Source organism: Oryctolagus cuniculus, chromosome 12 (assembly GCF_051225735.1).
Source record: "Oryctolagus cuniculus isolate XC-2025 breed Fujian yellow rabbit chromosome 12, ASM5122573v1, whole genome shotgun sequence".
Lineage (NCBI taxonomy): Eukaryota > Metazoa > Chordata > Mammalia > Lagomorpha > Leporidae > Oryctolagus > Oryctolagus cuniculus.
The window spans coordinates 9,525,645-9,551,844 of NC_142878.1; the positions used below are offsets into that span (position 1 = coordinate 9,525,645).

Below are 26,200 nucleotides of genomic sequence, written 5' to 3' on the forward strand. Positions count from 1 at the left end.
TGGGTCAGCGGGGACCTCAGCCTGGGTTGGGCAGGAGGCAGCCGCCATGACTGCCGGGATGGCGACTCTCCATCCAGGCTTCGGCTCAGCCAAGAGGAACTGTTCTTCAGAGCCCTCTGGGAGGGGCCGTCTGGGTCGATAATCTGAACCCAGACAGGGACAGACAGACAATTTCTTTCTGATTTCCAGCATATTTGCAGGATTGGGATGAAAGGAACAGAAAGCCAGCACAAGGGCCCTGGAGACTGGGACCCGTGACTTGGCACAAGTGATTTCCAGCTCTGAGCGTCAGGGTCCTCCTCGGTGACACAGAGCCAGGGCAGAGCACACATCTGTGCGGCCTGCACCACAGACACACGGGAGGCAAAGTGTCCAGGAGACGCCTGGCCAGGTGCCCGGCGATGAGCGTCCTCCTCGTCCCCAGGGCAGGGCTGCTGTCCACTGGGCTTTGGCTGCCCCACCGAGGAAGCCTGTACGCTCAGCTCGGCCCCTCCTGGGGCAACGGCAGCTCCGTGCACCAGGTGTGCTGCACACCTGGGGTGAAGGACACGCGGAGGCCGGCTGCTGCCCAGAGCCCCGTCTCCCAGCTCCTGCCACACGACGGCCTGGAAGTCCCGGGCAGTGTCTGCCCCTCCCATCTGCCTGAGACGGAATCCCCCTCACAGCTCCTGGCAGACGGCAGCCACAACTGTGTTATGAAACACATCAGAGCGCAACTCGGACACGTGCCATTTATGGTCTCTGAAGGTACGGGCGGCTCTCACGGAGCAGATGTCCACCAGGAAGGGCGGGCGAGGAGGTGCGAGTGTGACGTCACGAGCGGGCTGCGGTGCTCCCCTGGGGGCCCCCGGGGCCACTTTACGGCCGCACGTGATGTCTCAGCTCAGCCTGTCTCCATTTAAAACCCGAGGATTATGAGTTCCCAGATACGTGTCCCTGCAAGGTCGTATTATTCACGTATTTGTTTTTTAACAGGAAATGAGAACCTGAAGTGCATCTCGTGGGGCGACCTGCTGGCCTGCGGAGGCGGCTCGGCGGGAGCAGGTTCCTCTGCTGGGGGGGGGGGGCAGCCTTCCCCTCGGCCGCGTGCTCTTCTGCAGGGTGAACGGGGGTGCGGGGGGAAGGACCCCCTTCCGGCCCCGAATCCAGATAAATGTACTTGTTGCTGAGGTCGAGGACGCCCCTGAAAACTGGGGTGGGGGCTGTCAGGATTGGGGACCAACCCAAGCAGCCCGAGAAGACCTTGGTCATCGCAGCTCGTTCTCCCCTGCAGGGCAGGACGGACGGATGGATATTCACCTGCCGCCAAGGCACAGCCGCAGGGGCGGTGTCTCCAGTTCACTGACCTCCTTCCAGAGCCTCCCGCGTGCCCAGCCACACCCCCAGCAGGACCTTGGTAAGGACTCTGAGCGGGTCTAGTCCAGCGGTGAGGGGACCGAGGCACAGAGCGGTCTCGCTCTGGTCACAGGGCTTGCTCAAGGTCGCAGGGCAGTGAGGGTGGGGCTGAGTTCACCACGCAATGCAGCCGTTTACAGAGCACAGTGTGCTCACAGCTGTGAGACCACCACTCATTCTGGAGCGTTTTTATCATATCACCCTTCACCCTCACCCTGACTCCCCCGATCACTGCCAGCCCAAGGTCACCCCTATCTGATGGCTGTCACTCTAGACTTGTCTACTCCGGACCTTTTGTTTGAATGGCATCCCATAATACGTGATGCTTTGCCATCATTTCTTTCAAGTGGCACAGCGTCTCCAAAGCTCATCCGTGTATCACCTGCCACGTATCTGCTTCTATTACTGAGTGAGAGCCCGTCTGCGGAGACATCACACTTCACTATGCATCATCAAGCGACAGAAGTCTGGCTGTTCCCCTGTCGCGGACATCAGCAACACTGCTCTCGCAAACCACCGTGTGCAAGTTTACGTTCTCACTTCTCTGGGCTCACACCCAGGAGTGGGGTTGCTGAATCGCATGGTAGCCAACACTATTTCCCAGGGTAAATGCCCCACTTTACACCCCCACTGGTTGGTGTCCTGGCTGCTCCCTGCTGTGGCCTGGGAAAGCAGTGGAGGATGGCCCAAGGGCTTGGGCCCCTGCACCCACGTGGGAGACCCGGAAGAAGCTCCCGGCTCCTGGCCCTTGCAGCCGCTTGGGGGAGTGAATCAATGGATAGAAGATCTCTCTAATCTCTCTCTGTGCCTCTGCCTTTCAAATAAATAGAATCTTTAAAATAAAAAAAAGAACTATGCCTGGATTTCAAAATTAAAAAAACAGTGTGACCTAGTAGCTCTGTGTCCAGAGATGGGGGAGTCCTTACAGAGCAGGGGTCACAGGACACACGGGGCAGCGGTCCCTCTGTATCGGTGCTTCTGTTTCCTGCTGAGTCAGCTACTCACAGACCACCATGGTCTGAAAGCATTCAATGGAAAATTCCAGAAATAAGTTTGAAATTTCACACTGTTTGCGTGGTGCGATGCAATCTCATGCTGATGAAGGATCTAAGGTTTGCAGCCCGGGATCTAGGGTAGCCCATTGTCCAGGGCGTCCACGCTGCACGCGCTGCCTGCCGCCCGTCACACAGGAGCCCTCGCGCTTAGCCTGGGCGGACTGCTGGGGGCTTGGCGTCAACGGCCTGTGTGCACGCAAGAGGCCCCAAAGCACAGCAGGCGTGCTCGGATTGCCAGAGAGAAGCCACGCAGTGCTGCCTTCAAGAGAAAGGGGAACGCTCCCGACTTGCCCAAGAAACGGAAACCGCACACTGAGGTTGCCGCGGTCTACGTGAGAGGCGTTTCCCGCCTAGGAGTCGGGAGGAGGGAAGGGGAGGGTGTGCACCTGTGCTGCTGTCCCTCCAACCGCGAGGCCACGGTCCCGGGGCAGCAGCGCTGAGTGAGGGTGGAAAGGCGAGCGGGCACATGGGCGATGCGGCCTACGCAGGTCACTACCGGCTGCAGCTTCAGGCAGCCCGCGCGAGTCGTGGGCTGTGTTCCCCGAGGACGAGCGGGGATCCTGTATCTACGGGGAGCCCCCTGGCCAGCAGGCTCTCACTCAGCAAGCCCGGATCACACCATCTTGCACACGTGCATAACTGTACAAACCCACACGGGAAGCAAACAAGCCTGGCCGGTGTATGATGAGACACACGGAACAAGGGGAAGGATGGCACAGCGCTGCACAGGCCGTGGGGAGGCCTGACAGTCGCACCCCTGCTAAGGGACGGCGGCCCACAGCCCACGGAGGGCTCTCCTTTGTGGGTCTACGCATACAAACACGGAACTGTGGGTGGGCAGCAGATACAGCCCCAGGGGAAGGGAGGAGAGGGGGCTGGGAGTGCATCTATCACGAATCATCACATCAAAGACCGTGAACTTGGTAACTGGGCGGACTGGGAGGCACAGGGGCCGATGCTGTGGTGCAGTGGGGACAGCCCCTGCCTGGGGTGCCAGCATCCACACGGGCGCCAGTTTGCTCCACTCCCAGCCCTGTCCCTGCGAACAGCCTGGGAAAAGCAGAATAAGATGGCCAAGGATGTGTGTCCCTGCCATCCATGTGGGAGAGCCAGACGAAGCTCCTGGCTTCCGCCTGGCCCAGCCTTGGCCGTCGTAGCTATCTGGGGAGTGACCCAGCGGATGACCCCTTTGTTTCCCCCTCTCTGGCCATGACTTTGGTCCATCTCAGGGCCTCTCTGTACACACAGAAATCTTTATAAGCGTGCTTTCAGAGGCCACACTCAGGCTAGTGTGTGCTCACTGACCTTGGCCTCAGGGAGCGGCTGAGACCTGGTCACCTGCAAACGTGGTGCCTGGAGTAAGGGGCAGCCGCTTCCCTCAGCCCACAGTGGCCGTGTGGTCAAGGGTTGCCATATCTTCCATTTATTTTTATTCTTAAAGATTTTATTTATTTACTTGAAAGGTAGAATTACAGACAGTGAGAAGGAGAGGAGACAGAGAGAGAAGTCTTCCATCTGCTGGTTCACTCTCCAAATGGCCGCAACGGCCAGAGCGGCACTGATCCGAAGCCAGGAGCCAGGAGCTTCTTCCAGGTCTCCCACGTGGGTGCAGGGGCCCAAGGACTTGGGCCATCTTCTACTGCCTTCCCAGGCCATAGCAGACAGCTATGAGGAGCAGCCGGGACTAGAACTGGCGCCCATATGGGATGCTGGAGCTGAAGGCAGAGGATTAGCCTACTACACCACAGTGCCGGCCCCCACATTTTCCATTTTTAAAAGCAAAGCTGAAAATCCAGCTTCCTCCTGATTTAAAAATGTTGGGGGCCAGCGCTGTAGCATAGCACGCAAAGCTGCTGCCTGCAGTGCTGGCATCCCATATGGACGCCGGTTCAAGTCCTGGCTGTTCCACTTCTGATCCAGCTCTCTGCTATGGCCTGGGAAAGCAGTAGAAGATGGCCCAAGTCCTTGGGCCCCTTCACCCAAGTGGGAGACCCAGAGCAAGCTCCTGGCTCTTGACTTCAGATCAGTGCAACTCTGGCCATTGCAGCCATCTGGGGAGTGAACCAGCAGATGGAAGACCTCTCTCTCTCTCTCTCTCTCTCTCTGCAGCTCTTTCAAATAAAATAGATTAATCTTTAAAAAAATATGTTGGAATGAGGATTTTTTTCCTTTTTTGTAAAGCAGAGTTATAGAGAGGGAGGGAGGGAGAAACAGAGAGAAAGAGAGACGGAAAGAGATTGATCTTCCATTTGCTGATTTACTCCCCAGATGGCTGCAATGGCTGGAGCTGGGCAAGGCTGAAGCCAGGAGCCAGGAGCTTCTTCCAGGTCTCCCACGCGGGTGCAGGGGCCCGAGCACTTGGGCCACATTCTGCTGCTTTCCCAGGCCACAGCAGAGAGCTGGATCAGAAGTGGAGCAGCCAGGACCAGTGCCCATGTGGGACGCCCACCATACCACAGTGCAGCCCTGGAACAGGTCTTCAAAACCAGACAACGCCTGTGGGAACTGGGCCCTGCAGCCTCCAGGCTAGGGCTTCACACTTTGATATCCCAGCAGGCTGTGTGTGGCCCACTGTGCAGGTGCACAGCTCTCAGCCCACGAGGCCGTGGCCCTGGTGTTGCTGCTTCCTCCTGGGCTTGGACCACCACATCCCGTGTCACACACATGCTAGTCTGCCTTAGGGCTGTCGCTCCCCCTCTTCACGGAGGAACGACACTAAACCCTGCCTAGGCTTCCTATCCGAGTCACGGCACCATTATGTCACTCCCCGTCTTTGTGGAGGAACGACACAGGACCCTGCATTGTTCTTTTGTCTGCTCGGCCCTTCCCGGGTTTGCTGCTGGTTCTTCCGGGTTGGCTACCAACCCTTCCACCTCTGTGGAAGGGCGGTTCCCCCTGCCACTTTCCCCACTTCCGCGGGGGAGCGGCACACCGCCAGCCGGCTCTCTCGGGGGCTGCTCAGGTGTTCCTTCAGATAGATGTTCCTGGTGCATGTTGTCTCTCTCTTCCTTTATAGTCCCCTTCCACCAATCCCAACTCTGCTATCCACACGCCGAGCATGCTGCTCTCCTCCAATCAGGAGCAGGTCCTGCAGTTTATTGGTTGAACTGGACACAGCTGTGTAGAAGCTGTTTACTCCTCTCCCAGCACCATATTGTGGGAGAGCAGATGCATAGAATAAGTCTTAATTCGAGTAACAGTCTAGTCCGAGTTGCTCCCCACAATTCCCCCTTTCTTTTTATTTTTTGGCATTGATACGCGCCTGTCTTCGATGCCCCGTGGGACACTCTCTGCTCTGCTTGCTAGAGTTGCCCACAGGTGCTTACAAGCCCTACCAATCAGGCAAACCGAATCCGGGTCCTCTCTTCGCCATGTTGTGAGGAGGTTTTTAGGCGCTGATGCGTGCCTGTGTTCGGTGCCCTGCAGCGCATGCTCTGCTCTGCTAGAACTGCCTGCAGGTGCTTACAAGCCCTATCAATCAGGCAAACCGAATCCGAGCCTTCTCATTGCCGTATTGTGGGGAGACTTATTGATGTTGATTTGTGCCTGTCTTCGGTGACCTGCGGCGCATAAGCTGCTAGCCGCCCGCAGGTGCTAACTGCCTCCCTAATCAGGCAGACCGAATCCAAGCCCTCTCATTGCCGTGTTGTGGGGAGGCCTTATTTTTCTCTATTTCTCTATCTCCGGGCATTCCTATCTCTCCTATTTTACTCCTATCTGCCAGCATTCCTATTTCTCTCATTTTACTTCTAAACTTCTGTTTCTCTTATCCCTGCGGCTTCCCGGCGCCTGCCCCGAGGCTGATTCTTGGCGCCTCGCCCCGCGGCGGCTTCCCGGCTTCGTGCGCTTCGCGGTCTCAGCGCCCTTTGCGCCCGCACCACGGCCTTCGCGGCCTTCGCGCTAGTCCCGCGTTTCCTACTAGCGCCCTGTGAGCGCTCCCCGTTTGTGCCCCGCGCGCTCTCTCTGCGCGCGGCGGCTTCCGCGAGTCACACAGCCTAGCTCACGTTTCCACCACCGGTATTCAGTCTAAGTTCCCCGGGCTAACCTGGCGAATTCAACCTAGCTTACGTCTGCGCCTTTCGGTTTGGCTTCCCGTCTTTTGCTCCCCGGGCTAATCTGACGGATTCCAACCTAGCTTACGCGTCTAGCTTTTCGCCTTTTGTTCCCCGGGCTGACTTGATGAATCCCAACATAGCTTACGTCTCTGCCTCAGCCTGCCCCCGCGGCTTCATCCTCCCTAACATATTTTTCTCTACCCGGTATGTTTCCCTAAGTTTCTTCCAACAATATTCCCCTCTCATTTCTCCTGGCCTCTCCCCACAGTCGGTATCCGAGTCTAAGTTTCTTCTAGGTTTCACTTTCGCTTTCGACCTTAGAGATTTCTCCCAGCTTTCACTTTCGCTTTCAATCCTAACGTCCAATCCTAACTTCTTTCCCACAGTCCGTATCCGAGTCTATGCCTAGGCTTTCAATAGCTTCTTCCAGCACCTTTTCCGTCTGGCTTTTCCCTAGGCTCTTTGCTAGTCTCTCCGGTATTTTCCCACTTCTTCCCGTTTCTTCCCTCCTAAGTTTCCTATCTGAGTCACGGCACCATTATGTCGCTCCCCGTCTTCGTGGAGGAACGACACAGGACCCTGCGCTGTTCTTTCGTCTGCTCGGCCCTCCCTGGGTTTGCTGCTGGTTCTTCCCGGGTTGGCTACCGACTCTTCCACCTCCGTGGAAGGGCAGTTCCCCCTGCCACTTTCCCCACTTCCGCGGGGGAGCGGCACACCGCCGGCCGGCTCTCTCGGGGGCTGCTCAGGTGTTCCTTCAGATAGATGTTCCTGGTGCATGTTGTCTCTCTCCTCCTTTATAGTCCTCTTCCACCAATCCCAACTCTGCTACCCACACGCCGAGTACGCTGCTCTCCTCCAATCAGGAGCAGCTCCTGCAGCTTGTCAAGTTGGTGAGAGGCAGCTGGGTAGAAGCTGTTTACTCCTCTCCCAGCGCCATATTGTGGGAGAGCAGATGCATAGAATAAGTCTTAATTCGAGTAACAGTCTAGTCCGAGTTGCTCCCCACAAGGGCTGGCTCACGGTCACCCCAGGCCTAAGGTGATGCGGGAGAAGACTGCTCCAGGTGAGTGAGGCGGCACGGCTGTCCCACGATGCCAGTCTGAGTGGTGCCCAGCAGGCACAAGCACCACCACCCTGAACCGAGAGAGCCGCGGAAACCCCGAGGGCTGCTGGGTCCCAGAGGGCAACGCGGTTCCCTGTGAAAACACGCGGCCAACGCCTGGCGCTCTGGCCTCGCTGCTGCCCCGCTCGGCGAGGGAAGTGCTCAGAATTTCATGGGACTCCTAGGAAAGATTCCTGGCGGGAGTTCAGGGCTGCCCTGGGCACGGGCACGGTGCTCGGAGGCAGGGCTCCGGCAGGGCCACACGCGGCTTCCCGCAGGCAGCGTTGGGAGCAAGGGGCCCGCGGCTCTGCCTGCTTCCCTAGCCACGGCACAGGGGCTCCAGGGCTGCCCAGGACACTCAGGAGCCAGCAAGGGGGCGACCCCGCTGCGCCACTTCCAATCCTGGTGCCTCTGCCTCTGCGGCTGGTTACTGGTACTAGCATTTCTTGTTGTGGCCGGTGAAGCCCACAGCCCTGGGGAACCTGCAAACAGACTGCCCAGGGGTGACAGACACTACTGGAACCACGTGGGGTCAGCTGGTGCCTGAGGACCCAAATCCTTGGGCAGGGGCTGGCACACGGCAGCGTCTGATGTCCAAGGGTACCTGGCCTGCAGGACTTGCTGTAACAGCACCGGTGACAGCTGTGACGCTGACGGCCATGCGTCCTCCCTTCTGGGTGGCTGGGGTGCTCTGCCTCCTACATGTTCCATCTCCTCCCCTATCCGCAAAGCACGGCCCGCCCTGCCCTTGCTCCAGCCTTTGATTCCTTTGCTCCATGGTTCACTTGACACTTTGTCTTTTGCAGACCTGACCTATGCTGTGGCTTCCACAGATGCTTGGTACAAGGGATCCCTGGTCCCCACCTGGGTCTGAGTGACTGACAGGGAGTCCCACGTGCCCGTGCGTCTGGGCCTGCGTGAGCAGTCACAAACCACTCTTCCTTCCTCCATGGCCCAGGCCTAGGGGCCACTCCCTTTCCAAAGAGCAGATATGAGGGGTCAGGATCTGGGGGTCGGTGTGGCTACCGGCTGCATCATGGCCGAGCCACTCAACCCCCACAGGGAACCTCAGATCTGTGGCCCCATCTCCACACCCAGGCTATCCCTCTCCTGGGTGCTGCCCACCTGTAATCCCCTCTCCCTTCCAGGTAACCCACGCGCTCTGCGTGCTGTAGCCACATCACTTCCTCACTCTGAGAGCTGCACTGGTTCCCGAGTGTCCACGCAGGTCTGACAGTCAAAGCCCAGTCTGAGAACCCAGTCATTCGGCCCACGTTCCCCATCGTCCCACCCAGGAATCAGACGCACTCAGGAGCACACGCTGGCAGACGGAAGTGAGACGCTGGACTAAGGGAAATGTGAGTTGGGATAGACGGAGGTAGGAGGAATCAGCTGGCCCCAGGCCCTCCGCCCTGCCCCAGAGCTGGCAGCACCGTCCCTCTGCCCAGCACCCATCTGCATTTCGTTCAGTCTGCCAGTCTCATGCCTGCTCCTCCCAGAGCTCCATGCAGGGTCCACACTGTGCCCCCCTCCCCCTCCCCCTCCCGTGCTCACAGGGCTCTCTATGTGGTCTGACACACACACACACACACACACCCCAGTCTCACCTTGCTACGGCTCGGAGGCTCCTAGGAGTTAAGAGGCTTGCTTCTTGTCCACAATCCCGCCCAGGCCCAGCTGTCCCTGTGTGAAGTGGGGCGAATGACTTCCCAGAACCGGGTGCTCGCACAGATGTGGGAACACCTGGGCCATCACGGTTGACCTTTGGTACCTGAGAGGCGCTGGTTCCCGGACACGCACAGATACCGAAGTCTGCCGCTGCTCAAGTCCCTTATGTCAAACTGCATGAGACTCACACAGCCTATATGCATCCTCTTGCATGGCTGAAGTCCCACGTAGGTTACTTACGCAGGCTGAACATACTTAATCCTGAAATCCAAGATTCCCTCAAATCCAAAACCTTCTGAGCACTCACACGACACCCAAGGAGAGAAAATCCCACACCTGGACTCCTGTGCAGCACAGTCAAAACGCAGGTGCAAGAGCAGACTGTAGAAGTTACCCTCCGGCTGTGTGGCTACGGCATCTTGGGACATAATGAACTTCGTGTTTAGCTTTGGACTCCAGCCCCAAGACATCTCATGGCATAAGCATAGATCTTCCAAAGTCCAAACACTGTGCAACTCAAAACACGCCTGGTCCCAAGCATCGTGGGTAAGGGGCCACTCGACCTGTAGCACCTAGTACAAGGTGAACGCAGAGGACACAGCTGTGGAACTGTCTTTCAACAAAGCCTATACACGTTCAGCCCACACGTGGCTTTTAATCCTGAGCATTTCTGATCCACGGTTGATTGAATCCACGAATGTGGAACCCACACACGTGGAGGGCTGACTTCTGGGGTGACTCAGACCTCGAGCGAGCACATCACAGAACAGTCCAGGCTCTGTGCCAACACCCCTCCCCCATTCATGGACTTGGCTGCACCCTCCCCCCCTCCCCCTGCAAGCGGACCTCACTGAGGCAGTGGGCGCTGAGTACCCCCTAAATCCCGGCTCCAGCACGTCGGGGAAGACAGTGCGCCTGAACGCTGCTGGCTAATAAAACCACCAGCAGTTTCCTATAAAAAGTTACAGGGGGATAAATCTACAATAAAATATTCATGCCCTTTCGTTCACTTCACAGAAAGATTCAAACGTCCCAACCTAGTGGAGCCACCGCAGCTGCGGGGCAGATGTGCGTCCGGCAGGCGAATGAGAGACAAGAATTAGTCTCAATTAAGTTCTCAGTAAATTATGTCACGGGAACCTTGAGCTCCCAGCCCTGGTGAGCCCTCCCAGCCTGGCCGAGCCAAAGGCACTGAGCCTGGTCCAAGGCTATTTGGAAACCCTGGGCTGCTCCGGGTAAGTCATGTTCTGAGCAACCTGCACGGAGTCTTGGCAGGAGAGGAAATCGGGACTACCATCCCCACTTCCAACTGCAAATAAGAATTTGTTAATAATTGTCATAGCTAATGAGCTACAGAAACCACGGCCGGGAGTCCTCCAGGCAGAGGGGAAAGAGATCTACTTTACTCCCGTCTGGATTAAGTCTCTGCCATCAACCACTGTGTGTGCTGTGGAGACGGCTGGCTACAGGAGGTGCCCTGGCGGGCCATCTACAGGTACGCACGGTTTTCAAACCTTGTCTGCACCAACATATATTTATCTTCTGATTCCATTTTCCATGAATTTCTGAAGTCATCGCCCACATCTTTAGGGGAGTACTGACACTTCTCCCAGATTTCTGACAGTTCCTTCAGCGTCTGCTCTGTGGACATTTCTGCCAGGCCATGAGAAGTGCCCCCCGCCCCGCCCCACGACCAGCAGGCCCCCATCTGCCTTCCAGACCCCGGGAGGAGCGACTGCCAAGTCAGGCCTTGCTGCCCACGCTTTGCAAGCTCCTTCTGCCCCCTCCACGCGCAGCAGGTTGTCAGTCCTCGAAGGAAACCGTTACTCAGGGGACGCCCCACCCCGAGTCCAGCCACTGCCTGGGCACAGCTGGCGGCAGGCGGTCCAGGTCCAGCCCTCGCCTCCTCCCTGGCCCTTCTGGAGGACGGTGGCTAGCACAGGGCCCCGCGCTTGTTAAGGACCCCGTCCGTGCCCCACGGGAAACTGAGCCGTGAGCTGGGCTTCCGGAGTGATCTCCATGCTGGCCTCCGGGGGTCTTGGGCTACGCCTTCACCTGGTCTAGCACTGTCTTCTGCAGCCATTGCTTTTTGTCACTTCACAGAAACGCTACGTGCAGTTCACCCACGTCTGGAAAATCCGCATGGTGGGCTGGAGAGCTGCGGCACACAACCCCCAGCACTTATTAACGCTGACGTCACACTGCCAATCATTTGCCATCCTGCTTCTCCGGTGACGGCAGAAGCAATTCCTACACACTCAAAGCTCTTTTCTAAAAATCACCTCCTTCCAGCTTGCCTAATGCTCCGTCACACAGACAGAGCCACAGGTTCCTGGAGGCCAGGCAGCGCCAAGAGGGCAGAAATGGACGCCCCGGGTCCAAGGTGCTGAGCGGCAGCATTCAGAGTTCCAGCAGGGACTGCTTGGGTCCTCACGAGACGGGGAGCTCATTACCCTGTCACCCGGCTGCCACGGCCCCACCTGCCTTTGTTCCAGATGGTTCTTTATCTAAGCCATGGTAGACAGATGCACTGGCCACAGAGACAAGGGGCACTGGGATGGCTGACACATGTCCACGTCCCTGCCAACAGCCGTAAGGAGCTGACTCATCTGCTCAGAGTGGAGACTTCCCGCGCTCTCAGAGCCGCCAGGCCGCGGAGAGCAAGCAGTTGCCCCGAGCCCCTGTGGCATGAGCCCTCACCGCAGGCCCGCACGGCTCACCCAGGAATCTGCTAAATCAATGGTACATTGCTGGGGGCTCGCCCTTGAGGGGAACAGAGACAAGAGACCTGCAGGAGGGACGGAGGTGTCCTGCCCACACGTGGCATGTGGCCTGGGTAAAGCCACTCTGGCCACAGAGGATGCCACAGATGCAGAAGCTATGGATGGGATCCCTCAGTGGTCAGGTTTAGCTTCCTGGCCAGAAACATCTCATACCGGGAGCACAGACTGCACGTAGCATCCTCCAGTCCCTGATGACTTTGGCCACCGGTCACTTGGGGTCTGAGCTAGAAGGTCCCTCCTGGCCCCTAGGAGCCTGAGGCTGGCTTGCCGTGGGCAGAGTGAGTTGCTTTGGGATTTCCAGGATGCTAGCACCTTTCCTGTTCCCACCACGAACACCTGCCACACACAAGTCTCCTGGGAAGTCACCTTGTCCTCTGGCGTCCTCCCGTTGGAAGGCTTAGACCCTGAACTTGACCTTCTCTTCCAGCATGCGTCCATATAACACTAAAAACAAGCCAGAAAGTGGGCCAACTGCAGCTGTCCAAGAAATGGCTCTGGTGCTTAGTTTTATAGCTTGCAGCCTCCAACTTCGTCTTCACCCCCACAGAGGTGAGCAGCAGTGGCTCCTCTCAGAGCCACAAACCTCTACACAGTCCCCAGCTGAACCCCGTGGCTGGGCGTCTCTGCAGAGGTGCCTTAACCAAAAGCACTCATGGACATGGTACTAGAGAAGTGTGTGCACTGCTGTGAAAACGAGCCATGGGTGGCAGAGTATGTGTAAGATTTCAAGTTGGAGTTCCTTGGTCTGGGTTCTCCTTGCTACGGGCACGGGCGGGGAGAGTCCATCACTGGGCATCTCCAAGTCCTCACGAGCAGAATGAGGCGAACAGACTGGCTTCCCAGAGGGACCTCAGTGTAGCCGGACACCCCCGGGGCAGCCCGCAGCCACTTCCTGCCTTCTCTCCTCGCTGTCCAAGGTCTGGAACAGGCTGGCCCCGGCTTCCTCCTGCAAGCTTTGGCTTCCTGCCATCTTCCGGATTTCCACGTCATCAGGAGAAACACAATTTCTAAGAGTCTCTACTTTTACAATGAACTCATTCTTGTGCTTTGAGAGAAAAATTCTTTTCTGAGACTCACGGAAACAAACTGACTTCTCAGCCATGAAGCAGAAGGGTAAGAGACAGAGCTGAGTCAGCAGCTGACGACTCCACCGGACACACTGGTTTTTTTTTGTTTTTAAATTTTTTTTAGCCATCGCACCTGATCCCATTACAGTCCAGGAACTGGAGCTAGCATCGGCACAGTTTTGGGGTTAAAATAACCAGAAGTCTGAATTGGGTAACAAATTGTACCCCACCCAGTCACGAAGAATTTGGGGAAAAATTCTCTCATGCTCTGAGAATCACGCAGCCGCCGATGGAGAGAAGTTCCAATCCAAGAGTAACATTCCAGCCAGCTGCTTTCCTCCCGCGAGCACGGGGATTTTCCAGTTCAGTAGCCCTAGCAGGCCTGCAGCCCTCACTCTAGCGGGACAGTGTCAGTGGAGGAGCTTCGGGCCTTAACCTTGGTCTCATCATGACATCAGCACCGGTCCACGCAGGGTGCACCTGCTGTGGCTCGCCTATCCAACGTGGTCTCCTTTCGCCTGATGAGAACACCTTGGTTTCCTTTGGGTGTCTACACCACACCTCCAATATTCTGGCCACCAGGAGGGCACGTGAGCTGAGCCCCGCCAAGGAGACCTCAAGGCAGCCTGCGCTGTGAGTGTGTGGGGGCGGGGGACAGAGAAGCCCAGCCCAGGCTGTCCCCTGCAGCAATACCACTACCTCCTCTCTCCAGCCCGTTTTCAGTGCCTCTTCCACTGTGGGAGCCACGCCACATCCTGCCTGGATTCTCTGTTGGGTGTACTTTCAGCTCTGGTCTCTGTGGCCCGGGGTCCCAGGCCCTCAGGATGTAGGTTTCTCCCGCCTGGCGCCTGCTCACTAAATGTGATGTGGAAGGTGGTGGTGCCCGGGCCACCACCCTGCACTTCCATGTCACAGCTGCAGCTTCAGAGCAGGGAGGGGGCACTGGCGGGGCAGGACGGTCGCTGGCTCCTGCCACTAGGTTACGGGACAGCCACCTCACCTTGCACAGCACGTGGCCGTCTATCCAACACGAGGAAGAGGCTGGCTGAGTTCCAGTGCAGTCAGCTTCCCCGGCAGCCTGGTGGCCCAGCCTGCTGCCAGGGCAGCCCCCTATGCAGAATCTCAGGAAGGTGGGTTCTAGGGTCAGGCTTCTCCAGGCACACAGCTCCGTGGTGGCTTCCCTGCAGTGACTCCCAGCACAGTAGGGGCACTGGGCGACGCCGAGCGTGATCTGAACTCCATGGACTTGATGCACCCAGACATCCTGTCTCCCTTTAGACTTGCTGTGGGCCATACCGTGGGAGGTGCTGCCAGCACCAGCACACAAGTGTCTAGAGGATGGAGGCCTGGCCAGCTGGCCCACAGGAGGCTCATGGGAATCCCAGTCCGTGGCCGTGCAGACGTGAGCTGCCATGGCCTTACCTAAGGGCACCATGAGCCCGGGGAGGGAAGGGGCCGCCATGCTGAGCTGCGAGCCGAGGACACTGCACTGTGCACCACCGTTAGCACGGCTGGGCATCCCTCACCGGAATGCATGGGACCAGAAGCGATTTGGACTTGAGATTTTTTTAAATTTTGGAATATTTGCATATAAAATAAGGTATGTTGGGCAGAAGGCCCTAGCCTACTAAAAATTTTTTTTTTTTGACAGGCAGAGTGGACAATGAGAGAGAGAGAGAGAGAGAGAGAAAGGTCTTCCTTTGCCGTTGGTTCACCCTCCAATGGCCGCTGCAGCCAGCATGCTGCGGCCGCGCACTGCGCTGATCCGATGGCAGGAGCCAGGTGCTTCTTCCTGGTCTCCCATGGGGTGCAGGGCCCAAGCACATGGGCCATCCTCCACTGCACTCCCGGGCCACATCAGAGAGCTGGCCTGGAAGAGGGGCAACCGGGACAGAATCCGGCGCCCTGACGGGGACTAGAACCCGGTGTGCCGGCGCCGCAAGGCGGAAGATTAGCCTATTGAGCTGCGGCGCCGGCCTGAAATTCTTTATGTTTCAAATACACCCATGCACATGGCCTGACTGGGTCTGGTCGCGTGAGGTCAGGTGCGGGACTCTCCACCTGTGCCCGGAGCTCAGTGAGTTTTGGATTTCGGATCATTGTGGGTTTTCAGAGGAGGGATTCTCGAGGTGCTCACCCGCCTCCAGCCCTTTCCTCCGCCTCTGCTCTCTGAGACCCTCACAGGAAGAAGCACGCTTTCCCCACCGTGTTATGTTCAATGGGTGGTATGGAAATAGTACTTTCAAGGAAGAGAGAATGGCCCTTCTGTTTGCACAGACTCTGTTTCTGTCAGACAGACAGGGGACACGGGGCTGTGCCCCAAACGACCCGACGAGGCCCCACGGGGAAGAGACTGTTGGGGGGCAGAGCCAAGTGCATCCAAGTTCACCGTGAGAGCCGCACCGCAGGGCCGCCAGTCGGGGAAGCTGCCGCCGCCGCCTGCGCTGCGCTCCCTCCTGTGCCAGATGTTTCTCCCAGAACGGGGGGGGGGGATGGACCTCTCCCCCACCTCTGATGGAGCAGCACCGTCGTGGCTGTGTTTGTGCTCTGTCCTCCTTCACCTTTCCTCCTAGCTGTGTCGCAGACGTGGGAGCACCCAGGACCGCGCGACGTTGAAGCCCTGTTGCTCCAGGAGGAGAGAACGGCTTCTGCGACCTCCTCGCAACAAGAGACATCGCCTCAGCTGCAAACCTGGGCTCTGGGCGCTCTCAAAGGGAGGAGTGCCCGGGTGTTCAACAGCACTCCCCACCCCGAGTGTCTCCTCAGGTAGATAACCAAGCAAGGCACAGACTTCGCTGTTTAACTAACACAGGAGGAGTTACGGAGTTTGGAAGGTGTCAGAAGGGAGCTCCAGCATTCGGAGCCTGTCAGTTTCTCCCCAGAGGCATGGAGTAGACCAGCGTCCCCAGTCACGGTTAGATTTTAGGAGAGAGGAGGAAAGAAAATCTGTTTCAGCTGGCAAGAAAGGATTAAACAATGGTAATTCCTCAGACTGTGGCTGTAGCTAAAGACCCACACGTTTCAGCCTTCATTCTTAAATCGTCTCTCTCTCTCTCTCTCACACACACACACACACACACATGTGCACACATGGACACGTTCATGAACACACATCATGATGGAACACACATCATGATGGAACATGATTTAGTAGGAAAAAAAAATGGGGGAATCCACAAGGAATTTCATTCGATTTTAACCTAAAACAAGACCAGTCTGGTTAAGATAGCTGAGTAACGAGGACGAATTTAAAAACCAAATACACTTCTTGCACATGACTGTTCAACTGCCAGTAAGACGTTCAGTGTTCTTTCCTGAGTCACCCTCACGCAGCGCACAGCTCAGCGTGTGCTGCCTGGAACGCGGTCAGATCATAGATACTACAGGGAAGTGTCTAGCAACTGGAACAGCCTTCCCTAGTGGTTAGTAAGCTCTACAGGGCTGCAACACGTTAGACCTGGGGAGCCCCAGCTCTGTGCCCCCGGTGAGCCCTTTGCCCTGTCCGCCCCTGCCTCTGGGGGCTGTGCACAGTGTCACTGCTGGGGTGCTGAGCGATGCTGGGGTGCTCCTGGTCAGCAACACAAAGGCTGCTGGCCACAGCCCTAACAGCTGGGCTGCTCCGTGACTCCTGTCTCGCCTGCCAAGGCTGAGGCCAGGTTTGCTGATGTGTGTATTGGTTGTACAGGTGGCTGGAGAGAGGCCCTCTGCCCTGTGGTCAGAGTCCAGACTGCATAGGGTGACAGCAAGGTTTGGGAGAATCCACAAAGCTAGGCACGGGATTAGATGAAGAGGTGCTAATGGCACGCAGTCGGGAAGGCCAAGGAAATCACTGGAACTTGCTGGAAAAAGAAGGCTGAAGAAAGTTAAAGGGGGATCAGGAGATTAAAGGGGGAAAAGGAAACATCCCTGTCGTGGCAAAGGTCAAGGCGTAACAGTGACACAGGACGCCTCTCCCACGGCGCCAGGATCCACGCTGGGCTGCCAACATTCACAGCACCGGGCTCCGGTTCCGGGCTCTGTCCTTCAATCAGGCCCACCTCCTCTGACGCAGCCATTGGCTCCCCAGGCCTCACACAACTCGAAACCCCGCCCCCCTACCCAAACGCGGTCTTCGCAGGTCAGACTGTGCATCCCCTTGCCAGCCCGAGACCACGTAACCACGGGGTCTTAGGCGAGTCTCACGAGCACTGGGACACACTGTGCAGCAACTCAAACTTCACTGTCCACATGTGTGCATGTAAATACACACACGTGTACGCAATAGCTGTACATGTCTATGCATATTCTGCATGGATGTACGACATTTGAGATGTGCGTGTGCATGTACATATATGTGTGTTAATATGTATGTATGAAGGCATTTCAAAAAAGTTCTTGGAAAATGGAATGAAAGGACATGAGCGGCACTCAGAGCCAGACCAAAGCATTCACCTGGACTCGAGTGGAGTGGGGGCGCAGGCAGCCCTGCGTGGCGTGGCGGAGCCAGCGCTCTGCACACGGCCCCGCTGAAGTCACAGGAGGCGGGGAGACCTTACCCACCAGCACCCGAGAGGTCGCTCCAGGACGTGTGGGCAGTGTGGCTGGGACAGAGTCCTGGCAAATCCGACACAATTAGCACCATGACATGTACACACTGGTGTTGATTCCAGCCACACGCACCAACCTGTGTGTGTGCTCCCCCGCTGGGCGCCTGGACCCTAACATCTACTTCAACCTCCTTCAGGAAAAAGAAATCTGGGGGGCGGCGGCACTGTGGCCCAGCGGGTTAAGCCACTGCCTGCAACACTCACGTCCCATCTAAGCACCAGTTCGAGTCCCAGCTGCTCCATTTTTGAACCAGCTCCCTGCTAATGCACCTGGGAAAGCAGTGAAGGCAGGCAGAAATGCCTGGGCCCCGCCTCCCACGTGGGAGACTCGGATAGGGCTTCCTGGCCCCTGACTTTGGCCCGGCCCAGCCTCTGATGCTGTGGACATTTGGGGAGTGAACCAGTGGATGATATTCTCATTCTCTCTCTTCCCCCGCCCCCAACTCTCTATAACTCTGCCTTTCAGAGAAATAAATAAATCTCTAAACAAAGAAGGAAAGAAAAAGGAATTTGGGGGAGCTGACAGGTCCAAGTTCAAAGTGTGTGGCAATAGCTCGTTTCTCTGTGTGCCACTTAGTAATGGTTCTGATGAGACACCTTCCTGTTGGGACTGGACACATTTTCTCCATCAGAATTTGGGCTCAGCTGGGAGAATCTGGTCTTTTCAGGATGTAGAAGTCACCAGAACATGGCACGGAGCAGCCCTGGGGCACTAAGTGGGCACCACTGTGCCCGGCACCGCCCCCCCATCATCACCTACCCTCGCGAGACCATGCAGCTCCTTACCGGGACTGGCACGGGTGTGTGTTGCACCTCCGGACCTGGGGCTCCGGGCGGCTCGCTGCGGGGCAGTCGCTGTCATTCACCAGCGTGGTGGTCTTGTTGACAATCCGCGTGCACGACACGACCGTCCTGCGCTCCCCTGGAAGCAAATGCGGGGAGCTGAGCCACTGCAGCCACACCCCCGGGGAGGCCACGCGGCCACGCTTCTGGAGGGGGCTCAGAGCGACCACTGCTCTGTGACTGCGGCCGGCTGTCAGAACCGTAACGTCAGAGCTGATGGTGGCCGAGACGCGGCAGGGTCAGTGTGTGTGTGTGTGTTGGGGGGGGGGGGGGTTGTCAGAGCGCAGCAACAGCTCAGAGCAGCTGAGGCCAAAACTCTCTTACTTTCCACCGGAGATGGTCAGTGTTTTGGTGTCTGGAGTCTGCAGGGGGCCTGGTTTCAGTGAAGGTTCTCTGCACGTCGGCCCTCACCGAGGACGGGGACTGCTGACCAAGTGCTGGCAGGTAGGGGACAGTGGGGGCAGGGCCTGCTCACCAGGCGAGAATGTTCCAGAGCCCGTCCACAGCTGTCTGGCTTGCCCACTGCTACTCAGGCCTCAGCCTCACCTGCTGTTAGGCTGCCCGGCTCAGCTGTCAGCCCTGCGGCACTGCACAGCCGCGACTGTGTCAGGGAGACGGAGACACGGGCCGCGAGGAGGTGGCCCCTGGAGCCAGGCTGTCTGGGTCTCAGCCTCAGTTTCCTCCTTGTGACTCGGGATGGGTGACATAAACGCACAGCTGTAGAGCGCCCGGGGGGAGCCTGGCAGGCGTCTCAGTCCTTGGGCTCCAGCAGCGGGAGAGACCGGGAACGCAGGACAGACAGGGGAGGCGGCATGGCCGCCAGGATCCCGGACTCCTTGCTGGTTCTCTCTCCTGGGGCATCCATCACGTAGGGCAGACTCAGAACTGTGCTGAGTTCCACCCTCACTTCTGCTGCCCACAGCAAGCACTTAGCACCTGACCCCCACCCCCACCGGCCCCAAGCATCCTGCAGCTTTGGCAGAGGTCCTGCATTGGTAGTGGGGAGGCACTGATGTCCACGACAGCAACAGAACAGGTGCCACCCTCCCAGACCCGGGGGAGCCCCCGACCTCCCCAGTCTGGGCCAGGCTTAGTCTGCAGCAAGCTGCCCACGAGCAGGTCCGGCTGCTCTCCGAGTTCCAGGCGCTGGCTGGGTCCGGAGGTGAGAAGGCCATCGGCACGGAGGGGCAGCTGGAGGACCGGGGCAGGGACTGAGACACAGGGCAGGCAAAGGACAGGGCTGAGGGCGCTCCAGGGAGAGGCTGAGAGCACCAGGGCGGTCAGCCAGGCTCCCAGCCGACACCAGCAGCATCCGACGGGCTCGGTCACCTGCGGCTGGCCCCTCCCAGGCAAACTGAGATGAGTCTCACAAGGCAAACAGCCGGTTCCATGCTGACAAATCCATCTCAGGGGTTAGCAGCTGCCCAGGGTGGGGTGGGACGGGCTGTGCCCAGGTTCCATCCTGTGGACCCCCCCCGGGGTGGCACCCAGAGCCCAGGCTGACCTTCTGACAAAACTCTGTGTCCATCATAACCCACCCTTCCTGTGCCCACCTCCCAGGAGCCTGCCACCAGCCCCGCTGGGGCGACCAGTCGTGCTGAGCTAAGCCGTGGCCACCCCCTTGCTGCTGCTGCCCCTCAATGCCCACCCTTTGGCCCCTGCTGACCCTTGCAGCCTGATAACCTCTGGCTCCCCACAGTCCCCACAGCAGGTGTGAGGGATGATCTACCTGCTTCGAGGCGAGAAAACCCAGGAGGCCCAGTTATGTGTTGAGGTGGTAGATGGGGCAGCTGTGTGGTCAGGGCTCATGCTGGGGGCGGGGGGGGGGGCACTGCACCTGACCTGTAGTATTATTTTCTTTCCATTATGTCCTGCCTCTGATGACCAAGAGCCAAGGATACTTAGGAATGGGCAGAGACATCTGGTGACCTCCTGCCAAGCAGCAACAGTTGAAGGTCGACCTGTTGCTAACAAGAGGATGAAGTTGCCACGTGGAAGTCAGAGGTCAGACCTCACACCCCATGGAGGGGGTGGGTGGGCTCAACTCTGTGGCGAGGGAACGGGAATGAGCCTGCCCAGGGGTCCAGCAGGGAGACTCACCAGATGTGGCTAGGCTCCCCTGGGAAAACAGGCAGCAGCGTGTCCCTAACTCACCCTTCCCGCGTGCCCCAGCCCCGCAGCTCACCTCCTCCACACTGCACGCTGCACCCTTCCCAGCCACTGTGGGTCCAGATGAACAGAGAGTCCTGCGCCTTCGCCGGCTCACTCTGGTTCTCAGCCGTGTGGTTTACAGGAACGGTGTATTCGTAATGAATCCCGTAGTTCTGGTCATGAAATAGCAGCACCTGGACCAGCAGCAAGATGAAGGGCCGTGCTGACACGGAGCGAAAGCCTGGGTAGCTCCTGGCTCCTGGCCTTGGAGTCCTCCGGGCCTCCACTTGGAGTTGTGCAGGTGCAAACCACCAGCAGGAAGCTCTGCTCCTGTCTACTCCAGAGACCCCATTAGACGAGGAGTTTGGGGGCAGGGAGGGAACCTGTGGATGCTCACTGCATGAGCTGCTCGTGCAGGGAAAGTGCACATTCCCTGCCCCCACCCTCCATGGAGCTGCCTTTACAGACAACGGCAGCACTGCCACCTGGAAAGGCGTCCTGGGGGCAGGCGGGGCTACCCTACTTCTTTGAAAATGAGTACTGCGGGGCCGGCGCTGCAGCGGGTTGAGCTGCTGTCTGCATTGTCAGCATCCCATCTGGGCGCCAGTTCAAGTCCTGGCTGCTCTGCTTCTGATCCAGCTCCCTGCTACGCTCCTGGGAAAGCAGTGGAGGATGGCCTAAGTCCTTGGGCCCCTGCACCCACGTGGGAGGCCCAGAACAAGCTCCTGCCTGCAGTCTAGCTCCTGCCTTCAGTCTAGCTCCTGCCTTCAGCCTGGCCCAGCCCCAGCCATTGCGGCCATCTGTAGAGAGAACCAGTGGATGGAAGATCTCTGTCTCTCCTCTTTAAAAATTGTTTTTAAATGATTAGTTCCCTTCACTTCCCTGATACAGATCGGATGATCAGAGTCAGGCACGCCTGAAGGCAGAACACAGCGTGCCTCGGGAACTGTGGGGAGTCGCAGGGTTCCTGAGTTGTCCTGCTGCCCTGAACACCAGGATGACCATGGCCAGGAGTGGCAGAGGCCTGGCTCTGTGATTAAACCTGGGAGTGGAGGGCAGGTGGGGGGAGGGACCCTTGGGTCTGCAATCCCGCGGGGTGTAAAGAATGGGTGGGTCTTTACTTTGGGCGTGCACGTGCCAAGCTCTGTGAGGCCAGCAGGTGCACTATCAGCTTTGTTCCTGCAGACACGAAGGTGCCAAACAAGACTTCCTGGAGGAGCTTCAGGAGGCCTGGCCATGGATAATGCACCTAAGGCTAAGCCTGGAATCAGTGGGTGCTCCTGGGTCTAAGCAGCTGGCACATCCACTTCTGGCTCAAGACGGCTGGGGAAAGAGGCCAGCAGGAGCTAAGGACACAGAGAGCATGATGGGGCAGGCCAGGTGGAATGTTTGCCAGGTGACAACAGCCAGCTTCCCTCCTGAGCACCTCTCGCCACCAAGGCTGAGGGGTGGGGTGGGGTGGGGGTGCTACGAGCTAGACAGACAGGCTTGCAGTAATGCATTTGGGCAAGCACCTCTTTTTGCTTTTTTTTTAAACTAATCTTTAAAGGAGATCTTTGTTATCTTAGTATGGGAATAAGGTGAATAGAGCATCCACATGAAACCAATTTCATGCAACTTTGAAGGCACATACAACGTGTGTGTGTGTTTGTGTGTGTGTGTAACTGGTTTCTAGTCAGGTCCCCATGACTCTGGGTGCACCTGGCTCTGCCAGCACGCGTGTACCCCAGTGGTAGGACAGTGGCTTCCACACGGAGGCCAAGGGGCGCGTCTCACTCCGAGGTTTAGAACTTGAAGTGACAGTGTTGCTTCCAGAAAGAACAGCCGTCGATACTGCCTGAGGGCTGAGGGTGCAGCCGAGGCGGTGGCTGTGTGCTCCCGGTGGTCTGCCGTGGCCTGGATGATCCGGCCATAGCTCGGCTTTATCAGGGACGGCCTGCTCAGCTTGCGAAAGCTCTGGGCACAGAAGGGGAATGGGCTTATCCTGGTGTCTGCCGGAGAAAGCGGATGTGCAGGTGATGCTTGCGGTGGGCTTATCTTGTCCCTGCCCCCTCTCAGCTCCTCCCAAGAACTGTTTCTAACTTAGAGTGGAGAGATCTGCTCTACTGACATTGTGCAGGAAACAGTCTCACCCCAGAGAAACGGCTCACGCGCAGGTGTTAGAGGCCCAGAAACGTGCGTGCAGGAGGGTATTTGCAGAGGATTTCCTGGGCCGAGTGCACCTGCACTGACAGCCTTCCCTGTGGCTCCTGTCGCACGAGTCAGGAATGCACGGGCACTGTCACCCACGCGGAGTGCGCTGCTCACGGGCAGAGTCGGTCTCCCCAGGGGCCGTCCCTGGGTGGGGGCCAGGAAATCTGGGCGTCACCTAATCCTCCACAGCTGCAGGGGTTGCCAGAGATCACAGAGGATCTCAGAAAAAGAATCACCAAGCGGAGACTCCGAGCACGAAGCGCGCTCTTGTTACCGGCACACGTGCTGCCGTTAATCCTGCTCTTTGGAATCAATAATCGGGAGCGATCCGCAGCTGGGCGCTCATTCCTAGACCTTGAGGAGGGTCTTTGTTTAAAAGGATGAAGGAGGACAAGAGTGGCCTCACAAAGTCCTGTCTGAGATAACAGATAAGACAGTGGCACCCGGCCAGGCCCCACTGCACAGGTGACTCAAGTGCACCTGTGGAATAAACAGATCATGGAACCTGAGGCTCCTTCCTCACTCCCGATGCCTGCTGCAAGCTGACCCGCAGAGCTGAGCGATGTTGCACTCATCCGGCTTGGGCACGGAGTCAACAGTTCATTGTCAGCCTGGACAGGAGAGCTGTGCAGCTGGTCTGCACAGCCCGCCCTCTGGTAAGCAGAAGGGCTGTCTGCCTAATGGCGCCAAGTCTCCCCGGCTACTGCCCACCTGGCTAAGCACGTCCTCCCTGGAGGCAGTTCCTTCTCAAAACTGATAGGAGGGGTCAGCGTTGTGGTGTGGCAGGTCAAGCTGTCCCATACGGGAGCTGGTTCATGTCCTGGCTGCTCCACTTCTGACCCAGCTCCCTGCTAATGAGCCTGGGACAGCAGTGGAAGATGGCCCAGGTGCTTCAGCCCCTGCACCCATGTGGAAGACCCAGAAGAAGCTCCTGGCTCCTGGCTTTAGCCTGGCCCAGCTTCAGCGGTTGCAGCCATTTGGGGAGTGAACCAGGGGTGGATGATCTCTCTGTCTCTCTGTAATTCTTTCAAATAAGTAAATCAATATTTAAAAACAAAGACACAAAATGACAGCAGCTCTGCCAGTGAGGACTCAAGGAAGCTTCCGCTGAAACACGCGGTGGGAGGGGTTAGACAGAAAAGATGGGGAGAGCGCAGGGCAGGAGTTGAGCACCTGCCAGCTGGGTATCTGCAGGGGTCCTGGAACCCATCCCTGTGGGTGCTGGGGGCCTAACGCACCCCGAGATGGACCCTGGGGGCCTGCTGGGGTTGCACATCTCAGGACGGGACAACGTGGGAAATTACCATCAGGTGCAGCGGCGTTTTGGTGGGCCCCTTGGCGGAAATCTTCTCCCACAAGCCCCTTCGCACGTAGCGGACTGTCGTGCCTGCGACCTGGAACTCTCCCGGCAGCTCGATCTTCCAGTCGCTGTTGATGGATCTCTCGCCAGAGTCCTTGAGAGCTAGAGAAAATTGCAAGTCGGCGAGTCAGGGGGCCCCGCCTGTCTTTAAGCAGAATCCGGGAGGTCCCGAGTGGCTGAGAGGGAGGCATGACATGTGAGGAGGGGGCTTTCCGTGCACTGAGAACAGAGCCCTGGCTCACAGGGAGACCCGGGAGGGCTGCCAGGACGGTGGCATCACCGGTGGCGTCACCTTCCAGCCCCATGGCAGCTCCTGTGTTTCTCTTCTTCATACTATTTGTTGAACTCTTTACTTAACAGAGTTAATCGTATGTGTATAAACTCAATTGAAAACAGATCTCAGGGGCCAGCACTGTGGCGCAGCAGGTTAAAGTCCCGGCCTGAAGTGCTGGCATCCCATATGGGCGCTGGTTCGAGTCCCGGCTGCTCCACTTCCAATCCAGCTCTCTGCTGTGGCCTGGGAAAGCAGTGGAAGATGGTCCAGGTCCTTGGGCCCCTGCACCCACGTGGGAGACCCAGAAAGAAACTCCTGGCTCCCAACTTCGGATGGACTCAGCTCCAGCCATTGCAGCCATTTGGGGCGTGAACCAGCAGATGGAAGACCTCTCTCTCTGTCTCTATCTCTCTCTGTAACTCTGTCTTTCAAATAAATAAATAAAATAAATTTTAACAAAAGAAAATAGATCTCAGTAAAAAATAAGAGTGGGAGTAAGAGAGGGAGGAGGAAGTTTGTAACTGTAAAGCTGTATAGTTCTGCATACACTCCTATGGACTTACTTCTAAGGATACAGTTTAAAAATTTGCCATGGGACCCCAAATTCCTTTAAGCTGGGTGGTAAGAATACCATCCCTTTTTTTCCCTTATTTGACAGATAGAGTTAGACAGAGAGAGAGAGAGAGAGAGAGAGAGAGAGAGAGAGAGAGGTCTTTCTTCCATTTGTTCAACCCTCAAATGGCTGCTTCGGCTGGAGCTGTGCCAATCTGAAGCCAGGAGCCAGGTGCTTCTCCTGGTCTCCCATGGGGTGCAGGGCCCAAGCACTTGGGCCATCCTCCACTGCCTTCCTGGGCCACAGCAGAGAGCTGGACTGGAAGAGGAGCAACTGGAACTAGAATCTGGCGCCCACATGGGATGTTGGCACCGCAGGCAGAGGATTAACCAAGTGAGCCATGGCACCGGCCCCAAGAATATCACCTTAAGTGTTAAAGTGACCATAGTAAGTGTTAAAGTGATCATATAGGGCCGGCGCCGCGGCTCACTAGGCTAATCCTCCGCCTAGCGGCGCCGGCACACCGGGTTCTAGTCCCGGTCGGGGCGCCGGATTCTGTCCCGGTTGCCCCTCTTCCAGGCCAGCCCTCTGCTGTGGCCCGGGAGTGCAGTGGAGGATGGCCCAGGTGCTTGGGCTCTGCACCCCATGGGAGACCAGGAAAAGCACCTGGCTCCTGGCTCCTGCCATCGGATCAGCGCAGTGCGCCGGCCGCAGCGCGCCAGCCGCGGCGGCCATTGGAGGGTGAACCAACGGCAAAGGAAGACCTTTCTCTCTGTCTCTCTCTCTCACTGTCCACTCTGCCTGTCAAAAAAAAAAAAAAAAAAAAAAAAAAAAAAAAAAAAAAACAAAACTAAAGTGATCATATAGCTAGGAAACTGTTAAAGGGATCATATAAATAAGACCAAGTATCTGGTAATAACAATAGATAGAACTAAAAAGGAGATAATGTTCCAACACGGGAAGCAGTCCACACAGCAGACTCATAGAATGACAATCGTTTAAATCATACTCTGAACTCAGAATCAGCCCTTAAGGCATTCTGGTCTGGCTGAAAAGTCCGTGAGAGCATTTCAGGCATGGAAAGCCAAAACACTGTGGCAAATAAAAAATGTTTT

The 26,200-nt window shown here is 57.3% G+C and overlaps 1 protein-coding gene and 1 long non-coding RNA gene across 3 annotated transcripts in view; one reads left to right on the forward strand and one right to left on the reverse strand.

Annotated features, from left to right (window-relative positions):
- The window catches only part of ADAMTS17 (ADAM metallopeptidase with thrombospondin type 1 motif 17), a 269,013-nt gene that overhangs the window by 21,769 nt on the left and 221,044 nt on the right, over positions 1–26,200 (reverse strand). For both annotated transcript variants that reach the window (XM_051822951.3, XM_089311139.1), the window contains 3 exons: positions 24,203–24,360; positions 20,740–20,899; positions 18,498–18,633 (listed from right to left, as the gene is read on the reverse strand). In XM_051822951.3, coding sequence (XP_051678911.3) covers positions 18,498–18,633; positions 20,740–20,899; positions 24,203–24,360 — 454 coding nt within the window. The remainder of the gene's footprint in view (positions 1–18,497; positions 18,634–20,739; positions 20,900–24,202; positions 24,361–26,200) is intronic.
- Positions 976–2,244, forward strand: LOC149122931 (uncharacterized). Its single transcript, XR_016218501.1, has 3 exons — positions 976–1,044; positions 1,274–1,396; positions 1,743–2,244. It is a non-coding gene; the product is annotated as an uncharacterized LOC149122931 (long non-coding RNA).